This window comes from Carassius auratus, chromosome 20 (genome assembly GCF_003368295.1).
Source record: "Carassius auratus strain Wakin chromosome 20, ASM336829v1, whole genome shotgun sequence".
Lineage (NCBI taxonomy): Eukaryota > Metazoa > Chordata > Actinopteri > Cypriniformes > Cyprinidae > Carassius > Carassius auratus.
Genome location: NC_039262.1, coordinates 7,646,996 through 7,657,479, shown reverse-complemented (window position 1 = coordinate 7,657,479; position 10,484 = coordinate 7,646,996). Strand labels below are relative to the sequence as shown.

The 10,484-nt window shown below is 35.5% G+C and overlaps 1 protein-coding gene across 2 annotated transcripts; it reads right to left on the bottom strand.

Moving 5' to 3' along the window:
* Window positions 1-4,406: 4,406 nt before the first annotated feature.
* Window positions 4,407-8,135, bottom strand: ptgs2b (prostaglandin-endoperoxide synthase 2b). Of its 2 annotated transcripts, XM_026290771.1 has the most exons (10): window positions 8,011-8,135; window positions 7,777-7,893; window positions 7,539-7,682; window positions 7,235-7,378; window positions 6,732-6,913; window positions 6,550-6,633; window positions 6,112-6,358; window positions 5,697-5,983; window positions 5,434-5,581; window positions 4,407-5,294 (listed from the first exon to the last, which is right to left on the bottom strand). In XM_026290771.1, exons 1-10 carry the CDS (start codon window positions 8,066-8,068, stop codon window positions 4,885-4,887), a joined length of 1,821 nt encoding a protein of 606 aa, XP_026146556.1. In that variant the 5' UTR covers window positions 8,069-8,135; the 3' UTR covers window positions 4,407-4,884. The 2 variants fall into 2 exon arrangements, with proteins under 2 accessions (XP_026146556.1, XP_026146555.1); XM_026290770.1 differs by lacking the exon at window positions 8,011-8,135 and having other exon boundaries at window positions 7,777-7,901.
* Between the last annotated feature and the right edge of the window lie 2,349 nt (window positions 8,136-10,484).

The following is a 10,484-nucleotide window of genomic DNA, read 5'->3' as shown; positions in this document are numbered from 1 at the left end:
CTTGAATGGAGAGCTCCATCAGTAGTCTTGTATGGTTGTGGATGAACTTAGTGTTAAACTGGGGAGAGGAGGTCACGATGCTGATGCATCTGGATGTCATGCTTAAAGGGATACTTCACGCCAAAATGAAAATGTTGTCATTAATCACTTATTCCATATGTCGTTGCTAACCCGTAAAAGCTTTGTTCATCTTTGGAACACAATTTAACATATTTTGGATGAAAACCAGGAGGTTTTTTACAGTCCCATAGACTGTTAAAGTTCAGAAAAGTATGAAAGATGTCGTCAGAATAGTCCATCTGCCATCAGTGGTTCAACCGTAACATTATGAAGCGAGAAACGAGAATACTTTTTGTACACAAAGAAAACAAAAATAACTTTATTCAACAATTCCTCTCCTCCTTCATTTTCCAAAGACGAACGAAGCTATTACGGGTTAGGAAAGACATGGAGGTAAGTGATTAATGACAAAATTTTCATTTTGGGGCGGAGTATCCCTTTAAAAAGCTACATGGACTTTATGACCAGAATGTCTTCAAATGACTTATGGCATATGAAATCACAACTTGCATGGAAAACAATTTTCAACTATAGAGAAGTGTTTTTTTTTTTTTTTTTTTTTTACTAAGGAAGCCCTCATCTCATTCAAAGATTTTTTTATATATTTTTTTTTTTGGCTGTTTTCCCTGTCTGACTCCAATATACTCATTCCTGCAATTTCTGACTAAGAAATGTTAATCAGATTTCGATTGCAGTGCTATTAAAAGCTTGTTTCAGATTAACATTCTGAGAATGAGTCACATACTATAAAAAAGGCCTTCAAAAAAAAAAAAAAATCATGCAATAGCTTTGTGTAAGTAACTGACTCAAATTGTATTCATTTTTCACTAGAATCTTGCAATTTAAAACTTGCCACAGTTAGGAAACAATTTTTGTTTTTATTGATGTCAGTCTTACTTTCTTCAGGCAACAATTTCGCACATGCCCATGCAGAGGACAAGATTTTCAGATTAAAGGAGTGAATTTGACCATTTTTCCACTTTCAAGGAAAGCACCAGGAAAAAATAACATTTATAAATGCAATTAAAATGCATTTGTATTTGGCTATGCAAAATGCCACTGCATTGTTTAATGTATTTAATTGATTTATTGTTTAATATATGTTCTTTGTAGAACATACCACTTATATATGACTGAAATGTCAATAAAGCGGAGTAAATTACACTTTGCATTGTTAGCTCAAGCATATTTCTGGAAGAAAAGACTCTGGATGAATGTGTTATATTCAATATCCTCTGTTGAGTGGAATGTCTATATGCTTTTAAGATTAAGTCTGTTATTTTGTAGGTCATTTACTGAATGCTGACTTCCTGCTGTACACAACTTTTACTTCTTTTTTTCAGTTGTATTAAGTTTATAGGAAACTGGACATAAATTGAGCAAAACACTTGTGCTCATTAAACCAAGGAATCTTGTTTCCAGATTTAAGACACAATTCTGATAGTTTTCTTGTAATTCTAAGTTTAAATCCAGTTTAAAAATAAATTTAAAAAAACTCTCACTGTTGCCTTTTAATTCCCCCCATGGGAATCAAATGTACATTATTCATATTTCTGTAAAATTAGACGGAATTAATCTGTAAGGCACAGATGGGCTTGTGTGGCTCAGGTTGGCTGAATAATTGGAATTTCTTCCTTCTTCCTTCAAAGAAAGCAACATCATTTACAATTTGGGAGTTAGCCATGTGCAGATACAGGAGCACTTTCCTATAAACACAAGGCATACAGGGAAGTTCGTATTCTTCACTGTCCTTTCCATTTGTAAACAGAGGTATTACAAATTCAAAACAGCAAAAGACAAACAGTGGTATCTTAACCGATGAGCTACATTTGTTACTCCTTTCATGGTATGAGAATGTTTACAGCATTAAATGGAGGGTCAGACAGTGGGGCACAGTGTAGTTTCAGTATTGATAAGTCACCACTCTGTCATCTTGCTCCAGGACCCAACTGTAAGTGTTTTTTGTAAGCATTACCTCATGTGAGTCAAATGTTGACATGAAACACATAATGACAAGTAGTGACAGATTTATAGTTCTCCCCAAATATTTTTGTCTACTTTTACATTCGTTTTTTGCAATACGGCATGTGCATAGCCTACTAAAAATAGGCTATAATGAGTTTCATTTCTGTCATAATTTAAAGCAAAATGAAAGCTTTTAATGTTGACGTTATAGTTTCAAACTTATTCTTGTGGTACTGACGTCTGACAAGGTGACGGACTTCTGTTTCTTTCCCATGCTCAAATGCAAGCATCAGTTCAACGGTGCGTATCGACTGGCGCGGAGCAGGCAGAGCAGAGCGAGCATTTTCAAATATCAGGATCACCTTGGATTGGAATGATGCAAGATCTGTTTCCGAAAGCCGAGAGTAAAAATATACTGTCAGTTCTACTTTTGTAAATCCAGCTAGGTAGTATAATTATGATAATAACATCCAAACTGTACTATTTAACACACACACACACACATATGCCTACACACATATTTAGGGCTGTGGAACAATTAGGGTAATCGTGGTTAATCGCATCCAAATAAATGTTTGTGTTTAAATAATATATGTGTACTGTGTTACATATATATATATATATATATATATATATATATATATATATGTGTGTGTGTGTGTGTGTGTGTGTGTGTGGCTGGAAGTGAAAAACTCCTTACATTAAGGAGAGCTGAGTTATTAGGGATGTTTTCTTTTACTGATAAAATGACCCTCACTTAATTAGAATAACATGATGAAGTATTGTGAAATACTATATATTAAGACTAAGTCTTTATAGGCTTTATGGACATATATATATATATATATATATATATATATATATATATATATATATATATATATATATATATATATATACATATGGGTGAAATTTACTAGTAATTATTTGAATGGAAATGATTTCTGCACAAACAGTGTAATTGTATTCAATGTTTAAATGACTGCTGAACAGTGATTTTTCCCTTGAATCTATTTCTCTCTGCCAAGTTCTCACACTGGAAAGTGACCAGGGATCGAGTCCAACTGCCCCTTATTTTCATCACTTGTCAGATTGCACGTATCTCCTCTTGAGGCTCACGCTCACAGCCAAACAGGCTTTCCCGGCGGCACGTCCCCTGGCCAGAAAAAAAAGAAAAAGCCTGCGTATACTATCAGTCACTGAAGAGACAGTGTGTGCTGAGGCATTGGAAACATGCTCCCCGCAATCTCCCCTTCTGGCTCGCGGTGCCAATTTCATGCCAATTTATCACAGAGAAAGGAAGACTGTCTTTTAGTCCGTCCACAGAAGTGAGCTAGTTGGAGCTCATACAGTAAAGCTTTAGAAAATCAAAGCCCCTGCGGGGTCACTGATGACCAGAAGCACAAATGCAAAGTCCTAATCACTCGCACAATTACAAGGACTAATCGGACGCTTCTCGTCAAAAGCTTTACTCATGGCCCTGATTTTGGCGATGCATCTCTTTACTTTGATGTGGTCAGTGGTTCAGTTTTATGAGACCTGACATCTACAGCTGTAGAAACAATGTGAAAAGGGCACTTACAAAGCATGGAACATGTAAAGTGTATTGATTATCTCCTAAAATGTTCATATGTTTATGTTCATCATAAACAGATGAATATCACAAATTAAACCAAACCATGACCCCATAGTTTTGCTAAAAATATGCGGAAATGATCATATAAGTCCACAGGTTTTACACATTGAGATTTTTTATTTTACTATAATTATTATTTTTTTATCCTTTAGCATAACTGCTAACTGTTTGTTAAATTAAGTGAATTTGCATTACCTGGTTGTATTATCTGCTTGTTTTATGGATATATTTTAGAAAATAACGGGCCTTTTAAGCCTACTCTTGTAAAATTCATCTATCAATCTTTTTATCTTTTGCTGTAGTGAGGTTTGTTCCAACTTATTTACAAAAATGTAATAAGGACTTGGAATTAACTTTAGTTCACTTTGAATTTGGACTATGTTGTAATTCACTCAATATATTTGCATTTTCCACTGTTTGAACAAGTCAGCACCGTCTAAAAATGTTGTTTCTACATGTTGGTTCTAACACATTTGTTTGAGAAGATATCACTTCAAGCGATAAAACATTCTCCATAGACTAACAATAATATCATCTGTCATCATGAAGATTATTTTTTATTACTTGAATTTGCATGGATATTTTCATTATGTTTTATGTGCCCACAATTGAAACCAAATAAAATAGGATGATGTATTTTGATGCAACGTTATTACAAATCGTTTTTTTTTTTTTTTTTTTTTTTTGGTTTAAAGGAGGTTATCAAGAATACACACAGAAACAAGGTAAAAGTATTATTGTGGTTTATTATTTGAAAAGGTCATATTTCAAGTAAAACAAGAAAATATCAATACTTTTTTTTTTTTATAAAACATAAGTGTTCACAAAGATATTTCGTTAGAAAGAAAACTTTTGTTCAGAATTCCAAAATCTTGAGATGTTTCATTATAAAGATTGAAAGAAACAAACAAAAAGGCAGACATAAAACAAACAACACAAGTTAAACCATTTTGACATTGTAAACGACTAGAAATGTGATTCAAGTAAAATCATGACAAACTATTCAGCATTATAGCAGTGCTAAAGTCTGAGTTCTAATGTAAACATTTTTACAATACAATGTACAATTGTAATAAATAGTTAGAAAATAAAGCATCAGATTTGTACATAGACTATTCAACAATACAAAAATATGAATTAAAACAATTTCCTCAGTACAATAAATACAATAAATAACCTATAAATACTTAAATAATAAATAACTTTCTTACAGAATACATCTATCAGAGTTCAGATGTCCGTTCTTTCAGTAAAACTGTTGGGTTGACATTTTGATCTGAGTGGGAAGTGCTTGCATTAATGGTGGTTGGTACTGAATCTTTTACATTAGGCACGTAGAAGGACGCCATAGGGCAGGGCCCTTTGACATTATTGCAAACCAATTTCTGCAGAGAGGCAGTATTGACAATCTCAAAACCCACTTTGCCACCAAAGGTGCTCGGTTTCCAGTACTCAGGGGAACAGATGGGATTTCCCATAAGTCCTTTGAGGGAGTAGGGGGCACCCATTTCCACCATGGTCTCCCCAAAGATGGCGTTGGTCCTGGGCTTCTCAATCAGCAGCCCAGCATAAAGCTCCACAGCATCCACATCTCCGTACATCTCTTCAAGTTCAGCAGCCATCTCCTTTTCTCCTAAAACATAAAACAAGCTCAGTCAACTCAAATAGTTGAAAACAGAAAATCTGCAAGGAATGCTTTTAAAATATTACATGTGATATTGTAGAAAACATCCATGTTCAGACCTGATACATGGAAATATATTAACCCTCACCTGTCATTTCTTCGAATGATTTGTATGGCTTCATGTTGAAGCGTTTCCTGTAGGCATTGATAGATTGGTAGCGCATTTGCCTGCTGCCTTCAATTGACTTTATGGCCACCTTTAACACAGCTGGTGCAACGTTACGCCCTCCAGCCACCTGAAGTTATAGACAAGATTTATTATTCACCAAGGGCGGTACCTTGCAACAGTATCTACAACAGGCTAATGCAAAACAACTTATTTTTCTTGTCTTAGAATAATTGAACACTTACCCTTCCAGCAATCTGTTTGGTGAAGGACTCAACCAAGCTGTTGACGCCATGGTCTGTCAGTATAGATGTGTTGAAGAGAAACTGATTATAATTGTAGACTTCATCCTGGATGTGAAATTCATCAGGCATAAGGGGGTGCCAGTGGTAAAGAGTGTTGAACTCAGAAGAGATCCTGTTCTGGTACTGGAAACGCTCGTTGAAGAGAAGTTCAGGATCAAACTTGAGCTTAAAGTGGTATCCACTGAGATGTTGCACATAATCTTCAATGACAATTTTGATCGTCTCGCCTATAGAGTCAGAATATACAATGGTATTAATACATCCATGAACCCATTCTGAAAAATATCCAGTTTACACTATATACACTTTTCAACTTGCAGCCAATCTAAATTTCCTTTTGTAACGGGACACTCACCAATAAGGATGAGACGTGAGGTCTGAAACAGCCTCTCGTCATCCCAGTCAGGATGCTCCTGCTTCAGTATGTCACACACTCGGTTGTGTTCACGCAGCCAGATGGTGGCATACATCATGAGTCCAGGAACCAGTCCAAAGGCTTCGTGACCAACGGCAAAGCGACGAGACTCAGGTACATGAGGAGGGTAGTGCATGACTACTTGAACCTCACTAACTGTCGGAGGATAAACCTCACCATCCACAACCTGGATAAGGTAATGAACATGAATTTTCAGACAAGTATACTTGCAATATGAAAGAGGAACATGAGAAATGAGTAAGTAATAAGGCAGTCGAAATAGCAAAGTTGCCTAATGGGAAGGGAGGATGAGGTAACTTGGGAGTTCAGTGAACTGGAGGTTATTTTAGTTAATTTTGGGGTGGAGACATTCCTTACCTGATATCTCAGCTTGCCATCCTTGAAAAGTCTCAGCTTGTGTTGGCGTTCAAGGTCCTGTCCATATATGTGTCCCAAGTCAACCTAAAAACATAGGGCAAAGTCAGTCAGATGCTACAGTGAATTTGAAAGGACCATTAATAAAAGTTCATGTCACTTAAAATGTCCTATGAGATACATACCCCGTGATTTATGGCACTTGTGAAGGCTGGACCTTTCTTCATGTCTGTTTTGAAGAACTGGTGGGTAAAATGTTGGGCAAAGAAAGCGAACATAAGACTGGTGCGCTGAGGGTCTGGGATGAACTTCCTCCTGAGAAGCAGCTTCTCAGCCAGAAGCTTCACGTCTGGCAGCTCTTTTTTTCCTGCTCAAACAAAAGAAGAAATCATCAGAAAAAGACATCAATTATGAGGGTTAAACACTTACCCAAAACTGTTATAATAAAACAGAAGTTCAAGCATTCTGTGCAGTTTTAAGTTATTTTAGCCTCTAGCCTCAGTGACTTTACTTAATGCAGATGAATCTTTCAGCAATAATTCTGTAAGAACATCATATATTTATTTAAGCTTTTCTCATCCACACACCCAAAGCACGCAGGCAGGCAGGTTGCGTCTGCAAGCTGTGATTACAGAAATGTGAATGGTAAGAAATGTGAGAAAACAGGTCTGAGGACAAAGAGGCTCACCTGCGACTCCCATTGGTGTTGGGCAATCGTGCGGGACAGGAGGCAGTGTGCGAGTGTAGTAGGAGAGATTTGAGTAGGCTTCCCAGCTTTTGTAACCATAGTCTGCATTGAATATAGGGGGGCTCTCAATCAGATGGGCACGAGCTGGTTTAGGAGAAAAAATTAATAAATAAAGTCAGTTTTGCATTTATAGTTTACATTATTGCTGTAACAAAACTTTTAAAGTTACATTTTTAATACAATTATTTAACAGCGTATGATAATGATATTTCAGGAAAGAAAAGCAAGGCCTATAAATACTTACATGTTAGCACGTATCTCATTATGGCGTTTCTCAAAAACGATATGTTGTTGACAATATTCCACAAGCTTTTAAAGTGTGTGAGAATATAATGCACCGTGTTGGGAGAAGGCTTCAGGGAAACTTTCACCCATGTGAGAAACTCAGCTGTAAAAACAACACCAAAGTAAACGGTTAGTCAAGTACTGACAGAGAACAGCAACCTAATTATTTCCCAGAAGTCAATGCAGGTTACACTTACGTGTTGTGCAGTTTTGACCTTGATATCCAGTGCGTGTACAGTCACATTCATACGAGTCTGAGCCCAATGCCGTACAGACCCCTCGATTCTGACATGGCTGAGAGCAACAGGGGTTGGCTGCATGACCAAAAATATACATGTATATTTTAGTCAGCTTAATTTACATCGTTTTGATAATACTAAAGAATCCTAATAGATGTGAATACAAAACGTATAAGTGAGGAAATGACTTACTTCCTTGGCAAACCACGAACCCCAGGTGCAAAAGAATAAATAATACCGAACTATTCATTCCAGTGGCGTACAGTAGTTGTATTGGGTCGTTCCTCGCCAGTTCAGATTAGAGAATGAATGAACTTTCGAGTGAGAGCGGCGCAGTTATAAGAGCAGCGTAATGACGCAACACGCGCGGCTCTCATAGCCTACTTGAAATGAATTCCAGTATGACTCGTCATCCGCCATAGACAATGATATAATCTACCTACTGATTATTATACGGATTATCGGATGTCATAAACTAATCTAATAATTCTGAAGGCTGTCGGGAGATAACATAACAGACTTGTAGTTTACGTATGTCTTGTCAATTTATCATTTGTAACAATAGGAAGCTAAATAAATCAATTTACTAATAAACTGTAATAATAATAATAATTTGATACACCCTCTGTGATCGCATTATTAATGGGTTTAGCCGGATTCTTTCTCACATATACAATACATTGTAAATAAATTTTATTTAATTCGAGTAAAATTCTGAATTAAAAAAGCTACATTTAAATATTTTCCTTCTATTTTGGTGTAGGCTGTCTATATAGCCTAATGGTGAAATCCGCAGACCGTAAAAAAGGGAAAATTCGATTCAATTAAATTTAAAGGAAAAAAAGACAAAGTTATCACAAGTCGATTGTAATACACTTTTTTTAAAATTAATTCTTAAAACACAAAAGCAATACTTTTTAATAATTATCAATAATTCTTTAAACATTCAGTAGCCTAGATATGAAGAAATTATCGTTAATGCAATAAAAATATTTTAACCAACATTTAATAATGATAAATAAACCAAATAATAAACCAACAATCAATAACCAATTATATTTATATAAACGCAACATATGTGTTTTGAACAAGCCTTTTTAATTATTAATATTAAAATATTATATTAATAATATATTAATTATTATAATTTTTTCATTAATCTTCTCTGTCATCCACGTGTTTTTTTTTCCTTTACTTTTTTCCCTTTTTTTTTTTTTTTTTTTTTTTTGCGATCACCAGTTCAAGTTCATATCGCATATCAGGAACTGCTTATGGGATTAGAATCCCATATGCCTCCTTGTGGCAGAAATGAAGGCCTCGACCGCACAGTAGGTCCGCTATCAAGACAAACCTTTCATCGGGAAAACATCACTCTTTCTTTATGATTGTTAGGCATAATAACAACAATAATAATAATAACATTTGAAACATATAGAAAAAAAACATTTGCCTATGTAACTTTTTAAATCTGTATAATAATGCTTTGTAGTGCTTTATAATAATTTTTATAGCCTGTATAACACATTTACTAATAAGGGACGATACTGCTGGACGACCATGAGATTTTATCATCATAGTAAGCCTATTGTAACGCTTCTTTTATTTATTTATTTATTTATTATAGTCCGAGAAGCGCACTCTCTGCACTGAACACGACTGATCAACACTCTTCCGGTTGGTGTGCACCCAGCCCAGGGTAAGATGAAAGGTGATTACTCAGTCTGTTAGCAGAGCTGTTTACTGCAGGCAGTCGTGCGGGGCTCGGGGTAAACATCAACTCTGTTTGTAACATGCTGTCAGTTTAAGGGAAACGGAATGTTTTAAAAAGTTTTCATAGTTTCAGAATACGCTGTTTAAATGTCAAAAGGACATCTCCGTTCATAGGACTTTGAAGTTAAACTGGGGCCGGTTGCACCAGTTAGACATAAAAAATCTGGTTGTAAGCCTTAGCCTACTCTGGGTTTTGCAACGTCCTGTTTTATCATAAATATTTACACCTGTTGCACAAACTGAAACGACGCACTTACATAACTGATACGACTATTAATATAGAACTGAATTGCTCAAGACATAATATACACATTTTTTTTTATTAAGTCTTTCTAATTCTATATTTTTTTCTGTTGTCATGTCATATGTAAGTACAACAATTTCGTCGTGTGTTTGCGCACCTGGCGAATAAAGCTGATTCTGATAAGTGGAGCCACCGCACAATATGAATGGAGTAAACATTTCCAGCTGATAATTTATTCATTATAATTTTTTGCTGTTGTTGTTATGTTATTTTATTATTGTTATTTAAAGTAACAAAAGCACAAAACGTATTGTGATTAGGCTATTGGAAGTCAGGCACGCTAATACTTCTAAGCATTTACACTGTCCTTCCAAGAAAGATGTCAAATGGTTCAGATTCTTTTAATAATGCCAGTTATATTTTACTGCATAATTATTACATGAATGGCAGAAATACATTCTGTATTCAATTACTGTCGATACAGTGTGGCAGGCTATAGTCTACACCGAGCTTCGCGATTGATATCGCTTATCCTGCCGGATAAGAAATAAACGTTATAGTGCACCTCTGCAGTAATTAGCTAACAGACATGAATACTAAAAATGAATAATGTCGGAGCAAATCATAACTTTTCGCTTTATACCTAACTCTG

Coding starts and splice junctions, on each gene's coding strand:
- ptgs2b (XM_026290771.1), bottom strand. CDS start 8,068: ATGAATAGTTCGGTATTATTTATTCTTTTGCACCTGGGGTTCGTGGTT. Junction 7,683..7,776: donor AGGTCAAAACTGCACAACAC/GTAAGTGTAACC, acceptor TTGTTTTTACAG/CTGAGTTTCTCACATGGGTG. Junction 6,359..6,549: donor ATGGCAAGCTGAGATATCAG/GTAAGGAATGTC, acceptor TACCTTATCCAG/GTTGTGGATGGTGAGGTTTA.